This window comes from Rhinichthys klamathensis, unplaced genomic scaffold (genome assembly GCF_029890125.1).
Source record: "Rhinichthys klamathensis goyatoka isolate OS25496 unplaced genomic scaffold, OSU_Roscu_1.1 h1tg000051l_1, whole genome shotgun sequence".
Lineage (NCBI taxonomy): Eukaryota > Metazoa > Chordata > Actinopteri > Cypriniformes > Leuciscidae > Rhinichthys > Rhinichthys klamathensis.
The window spans coordinates 370059-394761 of record NW_026606597.1 but is presented as its reverse complement, the minus strand read 5'-3'; the positions used below and the strand labels follow the sequence as shown (position 1 = coordinate 394761).

The window sequence follows — 24703 nt, the reverse complement described above, 5'->3', positions numbered from 1 at the left end:
TTGATGGGGTCTGTATGGATGTAGTAACCATTTTGCAGCAGTATTCTTGCATCACATTCCTGCCTCATGTTTTTCTTTTTCCGGAGAGGGCCGAACGTGAGCATAAGTAAAAAAGGACACTGAGTGAATCATTCTGTGACTTAAGGGTGCTGGTGACCTTGTGAGTTTATTTATGCCCCATGGAACATTCCAGACATAAAGATTTTGGTATGTCTGCGACAGATTCTGACAGTTCTGTAGATGGGTAATGTGAAGAAGTCTATAGGGTTTTTGACTGTGTGGTCTAATATGTGTGTAAGCAAGGCTTTCTAGAGCACAGACGGCTAGTGCTAACCCTGGTTTAACCTCTAAATGTCTAGTGTTGCTGAACATGGCAATAAAAAATTCTCACATTAATTCTGCACATATGATAATATGCAGTCACTGGCAAATTGTTAGCTGTGCACATATGGCTGGAGTACAGCGTGCAAAAAGTTACTATATTAGTTACATTAAATTTGACTTGGCTAAGGGTCCTAAAAAAAGCATCACACAAATCCCAAATAATTTTTTGGGCTAGAGGTTTTTGATATGGTTCAGTGTAACTGTCTAACTGTATCAATGTTGCAATGACCACTCACCTGTGACTTTGCTCTCATAAAGGGTGCACTGATATTGCAAGATTTCTCATATTTTCGCTTGTTCTCACTGCGGCAGTCTATATGAATATCAGAGTTATCCTATAAATAAAGACAGAGAGATCATTTAACTTACAGTAACAATTACTATTGCAGATGCATTTCTAGAACGTAATTAGTATCAATCAAGATGGTGAATGAACAAAGGAACAATCGATCAATCCTTGTCAGGTACCAAACAACCAAAGGTATTAGAGGGATGTACCTTCACTATAAGGCTGGAGAAGCGTAGGTTTGGAGTGAAAGTGATGTTAAGCTGGGCTCCATATGCGTTCTCCCCTCTGTTTTCTAGACGTACATCCACTACCATCCTCCTTCTGGATCCCTCCATAATGCGTTCGGAAGGTTCTGCTGCTGTCTGACTCCGACATATCAGACTGCCTGCCCGAAACGCCTGGGCACAGAACTGCCTGTAGAGCATCAGAGTGGGCATGAGCATGTGAATAAGTGCGTTAGCATGTGTGTGTGTGTGTGTGTGTGTGTGTGTGTGTGTGTGTGTGTGTGTGTGTGTGTGTGTGACTTATCCTACTTGCGATTTATTAGATCAGTCTGAGATTGTAACACCAAGTCTGGAACACAATGGTCGTCTTCATCACACCCGTTCCAGAAGGGAAGCTGGAGAAAACCCGGGAGAGAGAAAAAACAACACAAAGTGCCATTACATTTATATGTATTTATATACATGCAAAAGAGTTTCATAATGTGTGTAAATGTTGTTAATGAAAGATATATATATATATATATATATATATATATACATAATTTCCTTTGACCTACAGACACTCACCTGTGTTTTCACAGTAGTTGGCCAGCCATCATCCAGAACTGGGCCTTGATCCAGGTCCAATAGCTCTGTCTCTACAGTGAATATAATGGGCCTGGCATAGTCTGTAGTCTCCTGTATCAACATTACAATATCATAAATCTCTCAATATAAATAAATGGCTATAAAAGAGTAACTTGGAAGAACATAATCTGCTGCTGTAATGCTAGAAAGTGAACTTAATAAAATAGGAATGCTGTAATTTCAATAGAAAATCTGAATGAACAGACATGAAAGTACATAATTAATAGAACCAATAATGACTTGGCAGTTATCGCAGATTATGTTATCATTATCAATGATTTATGCAATGCAATACACCCTTATGATACTGTAACCTAAGAGGTGAAAGCTAACCATGACGTGGAAGTAGATGTGGTCACAGGTCTCCTCTCCAGGAAGCAGTGTAAGATTCTGAGGCTGCTGGCGATCTGGATCATCAAACACGGCTCGAGGGTTAAAGCGCTTCTCCTCAAAGAAAGCACTATAGCTAAGAGCTAAGAGAAGTGGAAGTAATAAAGTAAACATACAGTGAAATATTTACTCATCACTTTACAAATTATTTGCAAATAATGCTAGATAACATGTGTATATGCTACCATTCAAAAGTTTGAGGTCAGTATGATTTTTTTTATGTTTCTGAAATAAAGTATTTTATGCTCATCAATGCAGTATTTTTTTGATAAAAAATAAATTATATTGTTATTACAATTGAAAATAACTGTTTTCTATTTTAATATATTTTAAAATGTAATTTTACATGATTCTTCAGTACATGATCCTTTAATATGCGGATATGGTGCTTAAGAAACATTTATTATTATCATCAATGTTGAAAACAGTTGTGCTGCTTAATATTATTTTGTGATATTTTTATATTTTTTGATTATTTCAGGATTCTTTGGTGAATATAAAGTTCAAAAGAACAGCATCTGAAACTTTATACATTATATTATAAATGTCTTGACTGTCTCTTTTGATCAATTTAATGTGTCCCTTCTGAATAAAAGTATTCAATGCTTACTGACCCCAAACTTCTGAATGGCAGATTTAAGACAGAGATTTAAGACACTCTAGAGGTGAAATTTATGATACTCTGGAGATCTGAGAGCAATTTGGGAGTTCTAAGGCCTTAAAAGACAGAAAATCTAATCTTAAGGAAAACCCCCTTTAAGAGCCCTGAATGACGAGAGGATGTTCGGCTATCTGACAAGGTTCAAACAGAGGTTTTAAGCTGAAAGAAACTTTGAACCTTTAAAAGACACTCTATAAACCTAAAGTTATAATATTTTCTAAAATCTCATAAATGTGAAAAATGTGTACCAATAAATGACACACTCAACATTCATAACCCTGCTCAGCACATGTGAGGTGAATTAGAAAAAAATGTTTCTCCTTTTATAATGTCCCAAATGTTTCTAATCTGATTTCCCAGATGATCATAAAGAGATGACATGTCTTGGTCTTTGAGACCATTACGTTGGTTTCACAATCATGACATTATTGATGAAGATGCTCGGGGGTTATGAAGGTTAATTAAAAACAGTTGTGGTGCTCTGTTGTCCCACACATTACACAGGAACCTGACCTTCCAGCACATGACTTTCAAAACAACATGGTCACCAAGGCCTTAAGTCAAACTGCATGTGTCAAACCATAGACCTGTCCTGAGGGACTGAGGCATTTTTTCTTTCCTTTCACGCCATTCCAGCTTCTATGGCTTTGTTCATGGCAAGAGCCAGGTTTAGTTATTCAAAAATCAAACTAAACTAAATATGGATTTCCTTCGTTAAAAACCTTTTCAAAAGTATCAACAGAATAGAGCATTTGCCTCTGCAGTGAAAACTGAACTTTGGTCAGGGATGCAGATATATTGTTGATTTGTTGCAAAAGCTGCTGCCACTTAATTTCCAGATTTAGATCCATCTGTGTAAATTGGGTTATGTTGTGGGAACATTGCTCTTATGTTCAAAAATTGCTGGTGATAATCATTTGGATGAGTTTTTGATTTTTGGTTTCTTGCCAAATCCAGATAGATTTTCGGCTTTTTGAGATTCCATGGAGGAATTCTGCAAAAATGTGTCTGTTCCAAAATGTTTAAATCCACTTTCAGAACCTCAGATGGATTTTAATGCGTAGACCAAATGGACAGATGTAACTTGGTTTTGTAAGACTGGAGAAACTGGAAGAACTGGAAGAGAGGGCTACTCTCTGAGAATACAAAGGGAATTAACATTTGAACTCTCTTGCTATATTACCATCCCCATTCGAGACACGATCACACTTGAGTTGATCACCTCCCAATTACACATCATTCCCTTCACCCACCCCTACATGAATTCACCCCAAAATCTATATGGTTTAATATGAACAATTATCATACAGTATTATACATGTTTGGTATCATTTGAAATGTCTCAGTGCGACTGGTACAAATGTCTCATTCCCAAAGAAGTAAACAAAAAGGTAAAAAAGTTCTTAAGAGTTTAGAGTTAACTTGCACACAGAGGAGGGTGTGTCTTCAAGGCAAATGGCATCCTGCCCAAAAGGTGTAAACTCTGAATGCAAATTCGCATTGTTAGCAAATGTTCCCATGTGAAAGAAGTTTCTGTCTATATAAAGAAAAACAACGAGAGGCTCAGCGCGATTTGTAGCTCAAATTAGCCTGTGATGCGGAGTGTGTGTATTTTCTAATGTCAGATATTTTCTAATGTCAGATTCGCATCTTTCCTCTTTATTCCAGAGCATTTCATGTTTTGTACCGGTATTTATTATCTTTGAACTGATTATGAAATTGGCATGATACATTTACCTGACATAATAAATTGTTACATTTGATTTTATTCTGACTCTGAAATTGTTTTCCCAAGTAGATTAAACAGATTCGTATGTTACCGCAAGACTGTGGTCTGTAGTGTTTCGACCTTCTGAGGCATTTTAAAGCAGTAATGCAGTCTGACACTTCTACTTAGTGTTTTTGCACAGCAATGACTTCATGTGTAGGTAGGACCCATAAAACACAATATTCAAACCATTCACGTCTATTATATCTGGAACCATTTATAACACTATTCATTTGATTGTTTAGCTACCTGACACAATTTTACACATGCTAAAAATACTTTTATACTAATTTAATTTGTTGTTTCAGCCAGAGTCATCATACAATGTGTCTACTTTACTTCTAAATTTCTAGTTTTTCTTTTCCCCTCCCAAGGCAAATCTTGAATCAACAAAGCAACAAAGGAAAGATCAAGAGATTACTGTATGTTGAACAATTCATCACAACTGAATATTTTTCAGGCTAATACGTGGCATGCCTAGAAGGGAAACCTTAACTGAACTACACTGAATATGCAGCTGGTTGGTGGTGTGCGAATCCCGCCAGCTGTCAGCTGTTTAGTTCTCTTATAATGATACTTTAACCAACAGATTCTATATGACGAGAGGAAACTGCTGCTTTCAAAGCACTACCATAACTTCCTGTTCTCCATTCAGAGTGTGTTTGGGTGAAAGCTAAGTGTTATGTCATTCTTTGACCAAAAAACTGTTGCAATCCAACACTACAACAGATGGATTCTGTGCAAAAAGACCATATTATTTACTTAAGTAGATAAATAAGCACCAATTTATGTCATATATGATCAACAATCTACACAGAAATTAAACTTTTTATTTACCAATTTATTTATCTGCAGAAAACTTACAAGACATCAAAGTACAGTATTGCTTATTTATTGAACAAAATATTTGAAATTTGTATCATAAAAATATAAAAACTGACCTATTTCTTGTGAGGGTCTGATAGGAGTCCGAGCTGTGACATTCAGACATACAATAGCCGACATGCAGGTCACATCTTTCCCTCCTCTCCGACAGTCTTTATTGAATACGTTGATCTTGCTGGGCTCAAATCGAACCGTAGCATTGATTCGGACAACACTTCTAGACCTGTAGCACAGCAAATATTATTGATTTTTTTATTAAGGAGAAACTAACAGTGTAAAGAACCCTGTGTTAGAGACCCACCACAGAAGTACTGCTGCACCGAGGGAGCCCACAGCCAGATCCACCAGGCCATCTCCATTCATATCCATATTGCCATGGATACTACGACCAAAGTACTGCAGACCCGGGGCCAGCTGAACTCCAGCAATCCTCTGACAGAGAGAGGAGATGGGTGTAAAATAAATAACTATTCAAAGCGAACACATTCAAATACAGTAATTAATACACAAGAGAACAGCTGGACACTTATGTGGTACCTGTTTATATTTCCTCAATATTCTGTTGCGTTGGCTGTAGTAGATGTAAATGGCTCCTTTGTGATCATCCTCTAGTGGAGCTCCCACCACCACATCATTAAATGAATCCCCATTTAGATCAGGCACAGGGGCCAGTGCAGAGCCGAAACGGGCATTCTGACCTTGATCTAAAATCTCCAGCGAGCCCTCCAATATGAAACGAGGCTGATGGGAAAACAAGCATAAAGAGCTGCCGTGAGGTAGTAAGACACAATTTAGATACAGAATGAGACGTGTTACTCCAGTTCGATGGCTTGTACAGGGGGTAAGGAAGAGGGTAAACTAATGGGTTTCACAATGCAACAACGTACAGATAGTTTGCCCTTTAATAAAGTCAACTGACGCCACAATGCATTGAAAATGGAGATTGCACTGGGCTGTACTCTGTCTATGTGGGTGGGATACTAGTACTGAATGTTTTGTGAACTCCTATTTCCATATTATTGGATGCTCATCTAACCTATAATTCAATGTTCCTTTTGCTTAAAACTGAAATCCCGAAGTCTTAATTGGACAAAAAATACATTGAGAATACATTAGGAATCAGGGATAAATACAGTAAGAATAAATATTATGGTTTAAGAGAGATATAAAAGAAGTCTATTACATTAAGTTTATAAGTATATATTAATATTTCACAAATTTTTTCAATGCAAACTTTTAATGAGGAATAGGATCATTGTTTATATTTATTTCATTCACCAACAATTAAAAAAACTCTGAAAAGATGCTGCTTATGATGTAAATACCCACTTAGGTCATGGACAAGGGCTAAACATTTCTGTAAGCAGAAACAATCTTTTGAAGATTTTGTTAAAGATCCAGAGACGACGACAACCCATGCATTTATGTAAGAAATATGGATGAAACTGCTGCCTTTATCCAACAAAACATAAAAAAAAAATGTATTATCATTTAAAGGGATACTCCACCAGTTTTTCTTATTAAACTATGTTATTCCCTTAACTAAGACGAGTTGATACATACCTCTCTCGTCTCAGTGCGTGCACTATATCCCTCTGTATTGCCGCAAAACTATGTTAGCACTTAGCTTAGCCCATGCATTAAATATGGGCCAAGCAGAGAAGCGACCAAACACTTCCACGTTTTCCCTATGTAAACACAGTTACTCGAGTAGTGTAACTTGACCTGGGCTGGTGACACAAAATAAACCGTTGCGCTTTTCTAAGCGTTTAAAATTGATGACTATATTGTATGGCGGAATACCATAACAAGTGCTTTTGAGCACTTCGACTTGGCGCAATAATATCTTCACTCGTGAAAAGATTACCGGCTCCCGCTTCCTCTCCCCCTCCCTCCAATAGCATCCAGCTGCTGACATTTCCGTCAATACTACCAACGTGACTTTTACTACCTGTGCTATTAGCAAACTGCAGATCATTTGCAATGGGCGACTTTGTAGATGATTATGACTTCTTTTAGAAGACCCAGAGCCATATCTGTTTGAACCCGAGTACACGGAGGAGGAATTAGCTCTTGTGGACCGTGAGAGGCAAGAAAGATATGATCCAGAACAGACCGGAGCTGGCGAAAGACCACGGGCTTTCTGTAAGTGATCTGAATATTGTTGGTGTAGCCTCATCCTTTAGGCGTGTTCCTGTGCAGGTATAGTCCTTCTTTGTGAAATGTTCGGAGCAAACACGCCACTTCTTCAGAGTCATCAATGGTGTTTTGGGATTCTTGTTCAAAGCAGCTAACCAAGCTCTCCGCTGTATGTGGTGTGTTGGAATTCGGTGAAAAATGACAGCACTATGTACATTCTCCTTATTTTCACAACCCTTTACGATGCACGCTTTAACCATTATTGTACACTGTAACAAATTGCTGTAGATTCTACAGCAAAATTCTACAGAAATTTATTGTTTTATCATTTTACAAGTTATTACTGTAATTCGCAATGCATTATGGGTCAAAAAGAGTATTACAGTTGTTAACAGTATATTTCCCTATCAACTGTAAATTGATTTACAGGTAAGAGGTGTTTTCACTGTAGTTCATACGTTTTACAACAATTTACTGTGATGTGGCATTATGGGATTGCGCGGGCTGAATACAGGTTTGAAAACTGGTGGACTGGAGCAGGGCAAGAAGCGCTGAAGATAAAAGGCACTATTTACTAAATTTTTGGTAAGTTAACTTAAATGTACATCCATAAATATTACAATCTACTGTATTACTTAATGCTGTTTGAGCGATTCATATTTTGAACAGAATTCATCATGTCAGATATGCAATTAATTTTATCGACTTGTTAACAACTGCGTGTTATCAGGACATTTAGTGTGATGTAAAAGTGTTTGATTCCAATATTAACGTTACGTTTATTTAGTAAAGGAATGTGTCTTTAATTTTAAATGTATTGTTTCAGGCGAGGCATAGAATCGCGACGGCGCGCGCCATAACAGTGGTGAGACGAAGCTGAACTGTTACAAGGTAAAACCATCGTAAATGTTATGGACGAATGCTGCCGTTTGTTACAGTTTTATTCGCAATCCGCATATATTTGCTCTCAAGAGAGTATTTTTAGAGCATTTGCTGTTTCCAAGACAAGACAAATCCACTGAAGTGTTGGTGAGAAAAAACTAGTAACGTGGCCTATACGCAGTTAGCTTTCTTGACGAAAAACATTAGAATCTATGATATTATTAACATCGTTGCATGCTGCTATTTTCTCATTTATTTCACCAGTTTTGATTTATTATTGAGAGCATGTAAAACCAGTGTTTAACAAAGGCCTGCGTCATAACTAAATTGAACGCAAAGCAATTTGCAGTTTGGAAGACGAGACATAATTACTGATGTGCTGTTGAGACAAAACTACATACAGTATACGCACGTGCAGTTAGCTTTGCTGATTAAAAACATTACAATATGATTTTAACATCGTTGGATGCTGCTATTTTCTCATTTATTTCACTAGTTTGGATTTCTTATTGAGAGCATGTAAAACCAGTGTTTAACAAATCCCTGCGTCATAAATAAATTCAAAATGACTGGCAAACGATTTGAAAGTTCATTTTATTTTCTGTTCAAAGTTCCCATAGTTATTGTTTTCTTAATATAACTTGAACCTAAATCTAAATGAGAAATGTATTACTGTAAATTGTGTCAACATGAGAGCAATACCATTGTAGGTTTTACTAAGCATATGAAAGGTCACAGTAATGTTCCAAGCTGCTGTTTTACCTGTGGTGTACCTGACTGTTCCCGTGCATTTACAAAATTTGCAGCTTCTCATCTATATAGAGACCATACAGGATATCAGAAGTCTCGTAAAGGTTCCAGATTTGACCAAATAGACACAACACTGATTTGCCAGATTGGATATTGTCATTTCACATGCACAACTCTGAATGACTTAATTAGGCATTTAAAATGCCATTTTGATGAGGGCAGGGAAATCGGTCTGTACTGCATTTACTGCATACTGCATTTAATTACATTTACAATGTTTTCCTTTTATATTTTTTCTTGTAGATGTCAGCAACAGCAGCTGATGTAGAAAAAAGTTCTACACTTCCAGACTCTCCGAGACTGATTGTCTTAGGTAATGTATGTTCCAAAATCTTTAGTAACTTAATACATTTTGCCTGTTGTATGTTAGCATACATGTTTATAAAGTGTTTTCTTATATTTATTATTTTTAGGTGAAATTCTCACTGCAACCCAGTGGATGCTGAGTATTGAGGGTCAAGTGTTTATGAATCCACACCCCAATTTCATGGCTGGAATTGCTGCTTTGTTTGCAACTTATACTACAACTTTAATCTGGTGTACGAGCACGAGGCATCCTGCACAGTTGAATTTGTTCAAAGGTAACAGTTTACTTAAATATAAATGTGTATATGTTAAAGGATTAGTTCACCCAAAAATTACATTTCTGTCATTAATTAACTACTGACCTTCATTCATTTTCGGAACACAAATTAAGATATTTTTGATGAAATCCGAGAGGTTTCTGAACCACACATAGGCAGCAAAATCATTGCAACTTTCAAGGTCCAGAAAGGCAGTTAAGACATTGTTAAAATAGACCATGTGACTACAGTGGATCAACCTTAATGTTATGAAGCCACGATAATACCTTTTGGGCGCAAAAAACCCCCAAAATAACGACTTTATTCAACAATCTCTTCTCTTCTGTGTCAGTCTCTGACGCTGTTAATGTAATAAACACAGTGCAGCGCTTCCAGGTTCTACGTTAGAACAAAAAGTATTCTCATCACTTCATAACATTGAGGTTGATCCACTGGAGTTACATGGACTATTTTAATGATGTTTTTACTACCTTTCTAGGCCCTGGAAGTTGTAATGACGTTGTGGTCTATGTGTGGTTCAGAAACCTCTCTGATTTCATCAAAAACATCTTAATGTGTGTTCATGAAAATGAATGTAGGTCAGTCGTTAATTAATGACAGATTAATAAGTAATTAATTACAGAAATGTCGTTTTGGGGTGAACTAACCCTTTTTAGTATTGCAGCGAATGCTTAATGTAAAGTGGTATATTTTCATTAGTCTGCACGTGATCCTAAAGCTTCTGCTTGTGTTTTTCTGACTAATTTTTGTGCAGATGTTTTGTTGGAATCAACCCATCCGGTACCAAGACAGTCAAAAAAAAGTGGAAAGACCTCAGAGAAGAGGAACAACAATATCAATCCTCATGTGTCTACTCTTCTCAGAAGGCTAATGGACTTTGAGTTGTTAAGCATGTAAGTTGTCAAATGTATATTTAAAAAAAAAGTACTTTAAATTAAAATGGTTTAAATGTTTTTAGAGAGAATGTTGTCAATCACCATTGTTGTTTATCACAAACATTTATACCAAAAATAATTAAAAAAAAGGCAGAAATGTGAGTTTTAACAGGAGATGTAAGTTAAAGGGTTAGTTCACCCCAAAATGAATATTCTGTCAGTAATGACTCTCCCTCATGTTGTTCCAACCCTCTAAGACTTTCGTTCATCTTCGGAACACAAATTAAGATATTTTTGATTAAATCTGAGAGCTGGATCACTCCTCACACACATGATCAGCGTTGGCCAATAGTGAGCCTACGTGTGACGTACAACACAGAAGCGCTGCGCTGTTACACTACGTGAAATCTCGAGGCCCACAGAGAAGGAAATGAATTGTTGAATAAAGTCGTTATTTTTGTTGTTGTTTTTTGTGCACAAAAAGTATTCTCGTCGCTTGATAAACTTCAGATTGAGCCACTGTAGTCACTTGGACTATTTTAACGATGTCTTTCATAACTTTTCTGGGCCGGCAAGTTACGATCCCTTAGAAACCTATGGAGGAGTGATTCAGCTCTCAGATTTAATCACAAATATCTTAATTTGTGTTCCAAAGATGAAGGAAAGTCTTACGGGGTTGGAACAACATGAGGGTGAGTAATTACTGACAGAATTTTCATTTTGGGGTGAACTAAACCTTTAACCATAATGCCATTCTGTTGGTTGAGCTTAAAGGAATAGTTCATCCAAAAATGGAAATTCCGTCATCATTTACTCACCCCCATGTTGTTCCAAACCTGTATGAGATTCTTTCTTCTGCTGAACACAGAAGATATTTTAGATATATTGAAGAATGTTGGTAATCAACAGTTGATGGTAGCCATTTACTTTCAATTGTCTGGTTACCAAAATTCTTTGAAATATCATATTTTGTGTTCAACAGAAGAAAGAAACTCATACAGGTTTGGAACAAATTGAGGGTGAGTAAACACAATGATGACAGAATTTTCATTTTTGGATGAACTGTCCCTTTAACTTTTATTGAACCCAGAATCTTGCTTTTAAGTCTTACAAGTTATTTGTAGTTATTTTGTGACTGATTTTGAAAAGATTTTCGTACTTGAAAAAGTAAAATTGTTGTTACCAGTCTTGCAGTTATTTGCTTAATATTTTAATAAATATTTTTCAACAACAGCTTTGACTTTGTGTTTGTTTTTTTAAATGTTTATTTTAATGCATTTACATCAATATAATAAAGTACAGTTTACTGTTAAAATGATTCTTTTCAGCTTTTTAAATGTTAAACTATTACAGCATCTTCTTAAATTTTGTGGGTATTTCCAGGATTTTATTGGCAACTTTATTGCCATGTTAATACTGTACTTTAGTGAAATTACAAAAAATTGCTGTAAAATATATTTACAGGATTTTATTGGCAACTTTATTGCCAGGTAAATACTGTACTTTAGTGAAATTACAAAATATTGCTGTAAAATAAAATACAAGTTTAATTCAATGTTACTGTAAAAAAAACTATAAATTACTGTATTTCATATACAACAATTAACTGTAAGTTGCTTTACAGTCTTATACTGTAATCAATTTTACAGCAATTACCAACATTTTTACAGGACTTTATTGGCAACTTTTTTGCCAGTAAATTCCTGTAAATTCTACAGGAAATTTTTTACAGTGTACACAAACTAGCTTCCAACAACCTGTTACTTCGTCAACTCCGCTCGAACTACTACTACCGGCGCATGTCACGTTGTATTGACGGAAATGTCAGAGGGAGGGGGAGAGGAAGCGGGAGCCGGTAAGAGGACTTTTCACGAGTGAAGATATTATTGCGCCAAGTCGAAGTGCTCAAAAGCAATTGTTATGGTATTCCGCCATACAATATAGTCATCAATTTTAAACGCTTAGAAAAGCGCAACGGTTTATTTTGTGTCACCAGCCCAGGTCAAGTTACACTACTCGAGTAACTGTGTTTACATAGGGAAAACGTGGAAGTGTTTGGTCGCTTCTCTGCTTGGCCCATATTTAATGCATGGGCTAAGCTAAGTGCTAACATAGTTTTGCGGCAATACAGAGCGATATAGTGCACGCACTGAGACGAGAGAGGTATGTATCAACTCGTCTTAGTTAAGGGAATAACATAGTTTAATAATAAAAACTGGTGGAGTATCCCTTTAAGGTGAGGTCAGAAAGAAGGCATTTGTGCCTCTCAAATCAATTAGTCTCAAATGGGTGGAAAGTTTGAGGGAAAGGTGCAATTTCTCAAAGCAAAAACAGTTCAAGTTAGCCAAGTATTTGGGAGAGTAATTAGCCATGCACATAACTCTCCTCCTAAATTCCTAAATCTCTCACTCGCACTGAAAATATACGACCATAGACGACAGACACATGAAATAAATTGCATCCTTCCTAATAGCATTATATTACAGTAGAAGAGAGGAGAATGGTTTGCATAATAAATGGATGGAGTATGTACTACGGTATTTGAATAACGACTTAACTATAGTCAATTATTTCAGTTAACGATGTTGATGTACCCAGTGTCTGGCTGCAACCTGAGGTATAACACAGATTGTGGTCCCCTGGTTAAGGCCACAAGGAAACAGCTTATAAGAGCTAAATGAATAAAGATGGAGGTCTGCTTTATTCACAGCATTGCTCTTGCATGCACTCCAGCTTTTTCCATTTATTAAAGCAGCTTTCTCTCTCTCTGTGCGATTCATATAATTACATTTCAAGGGGGAAATATTTTCCTGCTGAGTTCACCCTCCACTACTCTCTGATGCGAGGTATGGCAGGTGGCAAAAGCCTGTCAGTATTTATGTGAGATCATTAATGAGGAACTGCATTAATGCACAGGCACAATTTTCAGAGCTTGGATCCCTCAGCTTTAAGACAAGAGACAACATCTGTAATGTTGCTTTCTGGGTGGGAAGTAAACAGGAGGTAATATAATAGCTTGTCAATGGCTAATTAACTTGTTTTTCATAAGAAACTGTACCTGCTCTGTGACTCTGTATATGTAGACTTTGCCCTTTTCCCAGCCTCCACTGAAGAACATGGGCGCAGCCACCAGCAGGTTATCAGTCACTCCATCATTATCCATGTCCACTGGAGCAATCTCACTGCCATAGTATGACCCTATCTGCACAAACACATCCATCAAAGCCAGACTGATTACTACTGGTGGACAAGGACATGCATTTTGTGCCTATGAAGCACATCACTTGGATATGTATAAGCTAATGTAAGCATACAAATGCATGAGCTGTACCACTTTTTACTTACACTGTCCTCAAGCATAAGGGCATATAAATATATACAGTGAATGGCAAAATAAAAATGCCATAATATGACAATTTAAGTGCACAATCTCATTCCAAAGTCTTTGGAACTTCATACAAGCAGTTGGTTGATTAAAAAATGTATGGCTTGTCTTTAATCTCACACTTTAAGGGGTTATAAAACATATACTGTATATATATCTATATCTATATATATATATATATATATATGGATCTAGACAAAGCAACAACAAAAAACAGCATAACCAAATGCTTATTTCTATCAATCACAATCATCTGTAAAGTATATGCTTTCTAAATAAAGAGTCGCATGCATAATTATGCAGTTTGATTAATAGAGGTGATATTTAAATGTTTAATGTTAAATGTTAAATGTTAAACCTCCTATAAAAATATTCAATAACTCTGTGCTTTGTTTGTGAGAGAATTTATTTGCATGCTTTAGGACTGTGATGAGAAGCACATGGATTTGGGTTTGTAGTCTAGACTCTAAACAGTCCACTCATCGCAAATGAAAGCCAGGAGAGAGATTGAAAACACAATGACCAATTGATCACTGTCGTTTGTACAGTCTAGCTGCTTTTCCACCATCCGGCCAAACCGTTCTCATTGCTAAATCGATCCATTCCATGCTGATCCGGCCCAGCCAATATGGATATAGTTTCATTTTCCACTGTGTGGCTAATAGCTCTTTGGAATGTAATACAAATGCGTCAGTCGTTGCATTGGTAACGCAATAATCTACAGACGACATGAGACGCAAATAGCGATTGTTTTATGGAGGATGTTCAGATAATTCTTTTCATTTTATTATTAACTTGTGTTTAGGTCGCTCAAATAGCGCACCAGGCTAGCTACAGAGAAACTGGTAGCCAGGCAACAGATAAGTGACCAATCCTGAGTGGTGACGTCACTATGCGCATTCTACCAGCATGGTTCAGCATGGTTAGCCAATGGTGCTGAGAATCCCGGGCTGAGAACGGTTTGTAATCGTGCCGTGCCAAACCAGGCTTAAGTGGAAATATAACTAAAACAATTCCTTGCTTTTCTGAAAACCGTTCGGCCTGACAGTGGAAAAGAAGCTTTTGAGTACTTGCATACAGGAGAGCTGTAAAGATGCAAAAACTGTGTGAGAAGAATGAGTCAGAGCAGCAGAATGCTATTGGAGAATACATGAACATTGTATACAAACACTGTGTGCTGCAAATGTTTGTAAGCATGTTTGTAAGTGCTTTACCTGCTGTCCCTTGAGTGAGTGTAATATAGTGAGCTCTCCTGTATTTTTCAGGGTGAAGATGATGACCTTGCCCGTGTGGTTAAAACGTGGAGCTCCTGCTACATATAACTGACCACTGAGAGCTGACACCACTGACGTCACTGTGTAACCTACAAACACAAAAGATGCTAAAATAAAATGCTTATCAATTAAAGACTGTATACTGGATGTATCACTTTGCTTGGTAACAGAGTGGAGATAAAATGAGACCAAGAGAGTAAAAAAAAATTACTACAGTAGAATGAATAACAATTAAAAACTTTTAGATGTTGACATATCACACTGGGGCATTTATCTCAGTGACAGCTATGGTTGAATGTATAGGTGTGGATTCTTTACCCAGGTAGGCTCCATGGTTCTTCAGTTCATCTGGAAACTCCTGTTCATAGGAGGACTTTGGTGGAACCACTTTACCCTGACGAGTCTCCTTCAGCACAGCCCCATTCCAGTCATAAGCTCCCACAGCTCCCACTAAAATACCGTCCTGCAGACAGAGCAAACAAATATATTCAGATTTTTACATTTACATACAATTCACTAACTTTACAATTAGATACAAAATTAATGATTATATTCTTCTTTTCTGTAAACTCTTATAGCATCAAACTACAGGTTTTGGGTCTTTAAAGGGGTGAATGGAGGCATCTATTGTTTAAAGTTGCCAGTTTTTCTGACATCCAACTGATTTTTATGAGACCCTAGATCATCTGCAGTGGTTCATTTCGGGTTGATGGGCTTTTGCTTCCAATGGCACTACATTAATCGAATAAAATAAAACAATTTCAGTGAGACTTGCATATAATTAATTCTGGAACAGTTGCTGATGAACAATGGAATCCATGTAAAAAAATAAAAAAGCTCACAATCTCAAAAACCTCTTTATATTATTTAGCCAATGCATCAATCATGCCTCTGCCTTACTGTAGATTGAAAGCACAGTTAAAAAATTCACATTTTTGCAGTTGTTTGTATAGAACATATTGTAGCTACATTCTTGACCTCATTTAGCTCTCAGTAAATTCATAATACAGTGATTCACACATTTTATCTTATTCAGTGTCCATCCAGCTCATCATTTCTCTGGAAGTGCTTTGCATTCAATTCCCATGGAAACCTCATAAACAATTTATTTACTTATTGATGAGTTTATTCTGCCGTAAAATATGAACAAAATGCTTGGCATCCCACACTGTTAATTATGTAGACAGTAGTCGGAATGAGAGCAAGTGGAATGGCTCCATGTTTAGAGAGAACTTAAATTCCCTGGCGGATGCTTGCTTACATATAAACAAACAACAACGTTCCGAGCAATCCCAGCCCAGACGGAACATTCTTACCGAACTTGCAGCCCACTGAGAATGCGCTGCTCTGGCTCACTGGATAGGCTACTTCAGATCTCAAACATAAACACATAGAGCTGATAATAATGACTTTCTGGTTTTTAATCAGAGAACAAAATGCACTGTGGATGAAACCACCAATGTTTTCAGAAAGCCTCCTGCTTTGTGTGCCTTTATGGTGTGACCTCATCCTTTCAACAACTTCTGCTTCGGCTCTACTGCATCCTGGCTTTCACAGCATAAAAGGAGTCACATCTAAATGGAACAGTGCTGGCTGAGTGTGATGTTGTGCACCTGGTACCCTTGCACCTCATCATCGCTACCATAAAACCAGCACCACATACGCGTGCAGAAGATGTGATAAGGGACCAGCACAAAGACACAAAGCAGGACTGCCCCTAAACCTAGTACTACCAGGACTGCAGTGCTGCAGACTTTTACTGGACACATTGTACAGGACATATTTTTCTTATTTCCCTCTTTTGCTTGTCTAATTTTGACCAGCATTTGAATCTTGTTCCTGCTAACACTACAGTCAGCTCTCCCCAGTACAGTGGATGCCAAAATATGGCCAAAAGTATTGCAAGCCTGTGAACAGCCATTTGCAAGCGAAAACAACAGTGTGAAGAACTGCAAAACAGATTGACCATGTAGAACCAATCTATTTGTGTAAAAAATAAACTGTTGCAAATGTCTAAATTACTTGTTGTGTATGCTTACAGTGTATGGCACGATTCTCTCACTCATTAGAGTTTTGCAAGTGTGAGAGGGAAGGCGGGTCTACCTTCTTCTTGTAGTCAATCAAATGAGGTTCTCGTTGACTCTAGATTTAATCTTATCTGATTGGTTCATTAAACACACCAGGCCCCAGATGGCATCTTTATCTTAATTTGGCTCAGCATTTTTCTCACTGGGCGAAATGAAGATATATCAGTCTGTTTTTTCAGTTTCAATTACTAACTTTAACTTTATCTTTTTTAATTACGTCAAAAAATTATCTTTATTGCATTATCTTTAAAATTATCGAAGCACTGCTACTTGGGTGGAGTGATAACCGCAGCACCTGAGACGCGTGCTTCGCCTTCTGAGAATATAGTTCCCAGTATTTATACGGTTAAAATATGTATGTGTCTCATGTGACTTTGTTTTTTGTACACTCTGTGACTATACAAATCACAACATGTAAATAGGAAAATGTTTGCGTTATTTTGTCACTTATTTGGATTAGTATGCTAGCTGCAACCATTTACATCCAGTCTTTGTGCTAAGCTAGGCTAGCGGTGGGTGCGTCAAACAGACTTATAGCACGCACGGAGATGAAAAAGGTATGTATGGACTTATCTAACTCTGGGGGATAAGGTGAATAGGCTAAAGTCCCAAAAAGTCGGAGTGTTCCTTTAAACCTAGACACATCCCACACGCTTTAGAGAGTACCATCTGGATTTAGGGGTATGATTTTCTCCTAGAGTGCAAACATTCTTTCCAACAACTTATCCCTCCTCTCAACACTCAAGATGCTTCTGTTGCAGATGTTGTTCCAGGCATCCAGATTTTCAGCCATCCCAATGGCCATCTGGAGTTTTCCTATCCATTTCTTCCATAAAAAAAGACTAGATATTAATAACTCTCATTGCTTGCCTTCAGGGGACGGAGTGGAAAAATCGGAGGGGTGTCATCAGCAAACTGCGCAGCCTGGACAGAGATGATTAGCGTTACAGTTGGGAGCAGGTCTTGGATGGATACAGACCCACCAGGTACAGTTTGGGCTGATTTGTGGACGGAGCATGGCAGACTGCCTGCCAGAGCAGCAGGTACAGTATGGGAGTGTCAGATGCTGAGTCTGTGCTGGAGGACAAGCCAGCTCTAATATCAGCTCTGGGTTCAGACAGACAAGAAAAAAATATTCCTTCTCCCCTAAGGTGCGGCTCCTCCACACTTCTCACCACAATAATCCCTTCCCTGGGAAAGCCTGGGCCTTCAGAAAGAGGCTTGTTTGAATTATCAGGGAGGAATCTTATCTGCTCACCATTGTAAAGGTGTAATATTTTTGGTGTATCATATTACTGACATATAGAGATAACCTAAAGAAAGAGAAGAAAAGAAATTAAGAATGTTTAAAGAGAAAGAAAGAAAAGAAAGAAAGAAAGAAAGAAAGAAAGATAAAGTTTCAGTTTAAAGAAAGTGAACCTAAACATTCACTGAATGTCTGACTTTTGGTTCAGACAAAGTTCTTAATCTGATCTCAGTTAAACTGTCTAGGTTTTTCTTTCAGCTGAGATGGAAAAAGGAGCTGTGATCTAAGGAATAAAGTATACCCAGAACTTAAAGCACATTTATATTCACACCGATACGCTGATAACTCCTAAAAATCAGCTTATTGAATTACCTGCGTAAACATAATCCCAGTTTATGCAGGTAAGCCATGTTTACTAGACTTTATTAAAAAATCTGGTTATTCCCTGGTAGTGACGTCAAAACCAAATCATTCGTGTATCTGACTCAGAGTGTTCCATTTGCTATACGAGATGTGATGGTAAAGGGATAGTTCACCCAAAAATGAAAATGACCCCATGATTTACTCACCCTCAAGCCATCCTAGGTGTATACGACATTCTTCTTTCAGACGAATACAATCGGAGTTATATTAAAAAATGTCCTGGCTCTTCCAAGCTTTATAATGGCAGTGAATGGCCGTTTAAGTTTTGAAGTCCATCAAAGTGCATCCAGCCATGATAAAAGTGCTCCACACGGCTCTGGGGGGTTCATAAAGGCCTTCTGAAGTGAAGCGATGCGTTCGTGTAAGAAAAATATCCATATTTAAAACTACACCTAGGATGACTTGAGGGTGAGTAAATCATGGGCTAATTTAAATTTTTGGGTGAAATATCCCTTTAAATAAATAAGCAGTGTACCACTGTACAACTTCTACTTCGGCTGCATGAGATGAGAACACATTTTTATAATTTCTTGGTCAAGAAAGAGTTGGAGTTTGCAATATATTTCCTACTCCCTTACCGTGAAATGCTCACTCTTTCTGGATGTGCTTATATCTGCAGGACACTTTACTGTCACATATCACACATGCACACTTCAATAAGCTGACAGAATGCAGGTTAATGTGTTTACATGCCGGGCGAAATAGGGGTAAGGTTTCTACTATACTAAAATCTACCTGTGTTGATCGGTTTATGCTTAAGCCATTTATGACCTTACTTTGATAACGGAAAACAGGTTAACGCGTTTACATGACTACATTTAAATGCACTTCCAGACTGATGGACATACAGACTTACCTCCACTATGTGTGTGGAGAAGCCAGCCTGAGACATCTGGAGACCAAATGCTGTCCCATTCTTGCTAGTCCCTGCACACAAAGACAACATAAACACACAGGAGAAAAGAGTCCACCATTTCCTACAACAGAGCATTGCAGATTTCAGTGATCTTAAAGAAAGAGTTGGCACTGAGAATATAGCAAAGAGATGTGGTATAAATTTGAAGATTTGGTCCACTGCAATTTACAGTGTAGTGCTGTGCAGAGATTTTACAGGCTGAGGTTTTGGGCTGTGTAATGGATATGATGCAATGCTGTGTGTGGTGCCATTGTGGTAAAATCGCCAACCCTCTAAACTGAAGATCCTCTCTCCGAGAGCGTCCACAATGTCCTTCAAAGCTGCCTCATCTGTCACATTAAAGAAATGCTTATCATCGGGGTCGCTAGCGATGTACTTGATCTCATTAAGGAAAGCTTCAGGGTTGATGCCTCTGCGATTGTAGTAGCCCAGTACCTGTTGTGAGGAAGAACGTCAAGAATCAATCAGCCTGAAAAGAGCTCAAACATGACGCATTTCTCCTGAGCGCCCACGACAACATATCAAATCTAAGGCTGAATAAGTAGGAGTGAAAGCATTGGGCCTTTTTCACTGGTGTCAGCAGCTGAATGTGACTTCAAGGACTGGTTAAAAGTCCATTTTAAAAATAGGTCATCACATAATTTCAGCATGAGAGTTGGCATCAATGCCGAAGCAAAAAACGAAAGCAGGAAAGAAAGTGAAGTAAACTGAAGTAAGGAAGGCAATACTTACAGCGATGGCATATCTGGTGATGCCGTCCTTTTCGCTGTCCTCAATGACCTGTTGCAGGTCAGCGCTGTCATGTGATTCTCCATCTGTGATGACGATCATGACCTTCTTCGCTCCTCTTCTACCTCCCTGTTTAAAGGCCTCTGAGCTGTGAATATCCATAGATAATAATTTATGCTCTGTAAATGTAAGTCTTGGACTCTATTAACCCTCTGGGGTCTGAGGTGTTTTCGGGGTCCTTGAGATGTTTTGGCATGCTCTGACATTTCTGCTTTTTTCAGTTGCTTATAAACATATTAATGGCACAGGTGAAATTACACTCTATATAGCACACACAGGGCTACCATAATATGTGAGCAACATGTATGTACATGTTTGTATTTTTGAGAGAATATTATTTATGCGTGGTTATTGAAAAAACTAAAAACTAAAGTTTCTAATATAAGGCCACAAATAACATACTAAATATCTGTCCACAAGACTTTTGACTAGTGGATGTTGTCGCCTAGAGTTTTTGCTTCAAATTGATCTGAAAATGTAAAAGCTAAATGTGCAATCATTCAAAAGTTTGAGGTCAGTAAGTTAGTTCCTTGAAAGAAATGAATACTTTTATTCAGCAAGGATGCATTGAATTGATCAAAAGTGACAGTAAAGATGTATTAAAGTGACAGTAAACATTTATAATGTAACAAAATATTAATATTTTTTAAATAAATGGTGTTCTTTTGAACTTTCTATTCATCAAAGAAAAAATGCATCAGTTTCCACAAAAACATTAAGCAGCACAACTGTTTTCGACATGGATAATGATAAGAAATGTTTCTTGAGCAACAAATCAGCATATTAGAATGATTTCTGTGACACCGAAGACTAAATTACATAAAAAAAAAAAAATTTAAAACAGAAAACAGTTAATAGTTTAAAACAGTTTAAAATAATAAACATATTTCACAATATTACTGTTTATACTGTATTTTGATCAAATAAACACAGCCTTAATGAACGAGACTTCTTTCAAAAACATTTAAAAAAATCAATGGTAATAAAAAACTTTTGCATGGTAGTGTACTTTAGTAGCAAGAGCTGGATGATTATCAAGTGTTTTTTATTATTATTTTTGTCATTTATGTGCAGTACCGTGCAACACTGATTCCCAGTGCAGTGTTGGTCTCTTCTCCTCCTCGCTGGCCTATTTTACGGGCTGCTTTGACCACATCCTCCACAGAACGGAAGTCATTCAGCTGAAACTCTGTCACCACCTTTTCTCCATATTGTAGTACTCCAACCTGACGGGCACATAATTCACCTCATGTGACAAAAATGAAGACACTTTTGATACTTCGCAGTGACATTGTTCAGAAACTCAAAAACACCTGAATCTGTCCCGGTCCAACGTAGAATTTCCGCAGGATGTTGATAAGGAAGTCTTGAACTTCATTCCAGGGGTAGATTGAATTTGAACCGTCCAGGACTATAACTATGTCCATGTATGTCTCACACCCTGATAAGGGAAATTAGATGTTTTTGATGCCTTTGGCAGATAAAACTCTTAAAAGGTAGTAATTCTGCTCAGAAGCTAATTTTAGGGATTTGTTCTAAAAAAAAATTAGGCCTATGATTCTTTCATAAAAAAAAGAAAAAAAAAAGATTTATATACTCAGCTCTTTCTTTGTGAGCAGTCATGATCATTTTCTTTTTTAAAAGAAGATTAATTCCACAATATATTGCATATGGCAGATCCAGAAACTGTCATGGCCAAATTCAGCATAAAAATAAAGTCCACATTTAAGACAGAAAGTTGAAACATATTACTGAAATGTCACTGTAAAAACCGTCCTAGTTAAATCGAGGGCGCAGGTGCATTGTGCTTACTTTGGAAGGCAGGAGCGATAGTGCGGGAAAACTTGAAGCTGGCGTTGACTCTGGAGCAAATTCCAGTGCTGTAGTACGAGCTACCACATTCGTACGACCAAAGGGGACCACAAGCCTGTGAATTATCACAAAGAGAATTAAGTGCACCATTAATAAATTAATTTAGGACTTACATGAAGATCATGGGCTCATTTGACATAAAAATTATGATTCCATAGTGTTCCACAGGGAATAGATGTTGTTTAAACACTTAATAATATTAGTGTTGTAGACCGTTTCAATTCCAGATTACTTTAAATATAACACTGAATATGTATTATTATCTAACCAGACATTCAAAACATTCAACTCACCACAAAGCTGTTGTCTTTAGGGTTGGACGAAAGGGTCATTCCAAGTCTCATCTTATCCTTTCGTTCAGAGACATTTGTCAAGGATATCCTTCCTTAAGAAAAAAGAACATTAACAAATGTTTCAAATGTGTAAGCGAAATAAAATGCTGTGCTGTAAAATCTGACCACAGTCCATATGTGGCATATGTAGTTTAAACAGGGACTTCCTCTAACAGTAAACATATTTGTTAATTCTGTCTAGACATTCCTGACTTTATCTGCAGTGTGCATCTGTTATGTGTGTGCATCTATATGCATGCACATTTTGAAACTGGCAGAGTGGTGGTATTGACACATTTAAGATTATATAGAACACATATGCTTGACATACTGTAGATGTTGTGTTCTGTAGTGAAAGACTCAGATGTGTACATGTAAACTCAAGTTCAGGGGTGTATTTGAATGAATCAATCTGTTCCCCATCCCCCATTGCTTTTCACAAGGCATGCCTGGTAACACTTTACCCAAACCACAACTCTTACCCTGCTTTGTGAAGTAATTATTTGGTGCTAGTAAATAATTACAGTTCCTTTTGAAGTCTGTTTACAAAAAGTATTTATGCTAATTAAATATCTAGTAATTATAATCCACAGTCATCCAGTGTTAATCCCATCAACACAATTACTGACAAAAACTTTCATTAACAATGGGTTGTGCAACTTCACCAATGATAACAAAAAGACGTAATATGTGCATTATGATGATAATTAGGTGTTCAAGCACGAAGTGCTGAAAACCTATTGTAATTGCTATTTGAAAAAAAAAAAACCCTAAAACGCATCGTGCAGCCCAAACCGTAAGGCCTAGAGACTTGAAACCTGGCCAGATGGTAGGGCCTCAGTTTGGGGAGAACCTATCAGAGTATGACCCCGATTGGCCCATAGGTGGCGCTACAGCAACCAAAAGTACTAAATTGCTCATAACTCCTAGACCGTTTGACCTAGAATCAAGATTTGTACACCACTGTGTTCCTTGGCTCAAGACGGACAAGATGTTATGGCCAATTCTGTCCAAAACCTACTTTTGCGAACTAGTCCCTGTTTTTTTGCCCGATCGGAACCAGACTAGTCTAGGACAATTCTCTGGATTCTCTAGATCAATAATTATCAAAAAAAAGTTGAACTTTGCCCTTTGGTTCACTGTAACAGGGTCATTTAGAAAAGGGGGCGTGTCAAAATACACTCAAAAGCCTATAAATCATAAATAAAAACTCAGAACTTCACAAAAATTGATGAGCACATGTGTCATAACATGGTGAAGAAGCATGCAAAGTTTCATGGAGATCGGACCATAGGTGGCGCTATAACTGTCAAAAAGGTCGCCTATTATTAGGTGTTCAAGCTATAACTGTTGAAAAGCTTTAAAACCATGTATTTCCTATGGTAAATTGCCTGTATTGGCTGTAAATGGTGTTTTCCATCTATTATCTTATAATCTTTATATTATAATGTTCAAAATCAGAGCTTAATCATGGTAAAACTATGGTAAATCATGCTAGTATCATGGTAAATCATGGTAAACGGTTTTCCATCTATTATGTCAGTGGTTACATGCTTGCTAAATGTCTTTAATGCTTATGTGCTAAAAGAGCTTAACTGCTTGAACACCGCTAAATGCTGCTTGCAACTTTAATTAAAATTATGATTTTTTTAAATTATGGGAATATGATGATATAAGCAATGCTGAAATGCTTTTCACACAAAATTAACAAAATATAAAAACTGCAATCACCATACCAAGATTGAGTTTGGTGCAGCTGGGTCCTCCAGATCTCCTGCTTAAGGGACATTTGTACACATCTCCTGTCTGATGCTGTCCATTTGTTTCCAGTGGGGCTCCTACCAGTAACCTAGAAACATCC

General features: G+C 37.4%; 1 protein-coding gene across 2 annotated transcripts in view; it reads right to left on the bottom strand.

The window, feature by feature from the left end:
* The window catches only part of itga11a (integrin, alpha 11a), a 63942-nt gene that overhangs the window by 10296 nt on the left and 28943 nt on the right, over positions 1–24703 (bottom strand). For both annotated transcript variants that reach the window (XM_056247938.1, XM_056247937.1), the window contains exons 3-21: positions 24579–24691; positions 22804–22895; positions 22451–22565; positions 21952–22079; positions 21716–21864; positions 20582–20726; positions 20119–20284; positions 19790–19860; positions 15496–15640; positions 15118–15266; positions 13577–13720; positions 5766–5969; positions 5530–5660; positions 5285–5451; positions 1858–1997; positions 1465–1575; positions 1207–1292; positions 883–1087; positions 621–719 (exon numbers count right to left, since the gene is read on the bottom strand). In XM_056247938.1, the coding sequence (XP_056103913.1) occupies positions 621–719; positions 883–1087; positions 1207–1292; positions 1465–1575; positions 1858–1997; positions 5285–5451; positions 5530–5660; positions 5766–5969; positions 13577–13720; positions 15118–15266; positions 15496–15640; positions 19790–19860; positions 20119–20284; positions 20582–20726; positions 21716–21864; positions 21952–22079; positions 22451–22565; positions 22804–22895; positions 24579–24691 (2560 nt within the window). The remainder of the gene's footprint in view (positions 1–620; positions 720–882; positions 1088–1206; positions 1293–1464; positions 1576–1857; positions 1998–5284; positions 5452–5529; positions 5661–5765; positions 5970–13576; positions 13721–15117; positions 15267–15495; positions 15641–19789; positions 19861–20118; positions 20285–20581; positions 20727–21715; positions 21865–21951; positions 22080–22450; positions 22566–22803; positions 22896–24578; positions 24692–24703) is intronic.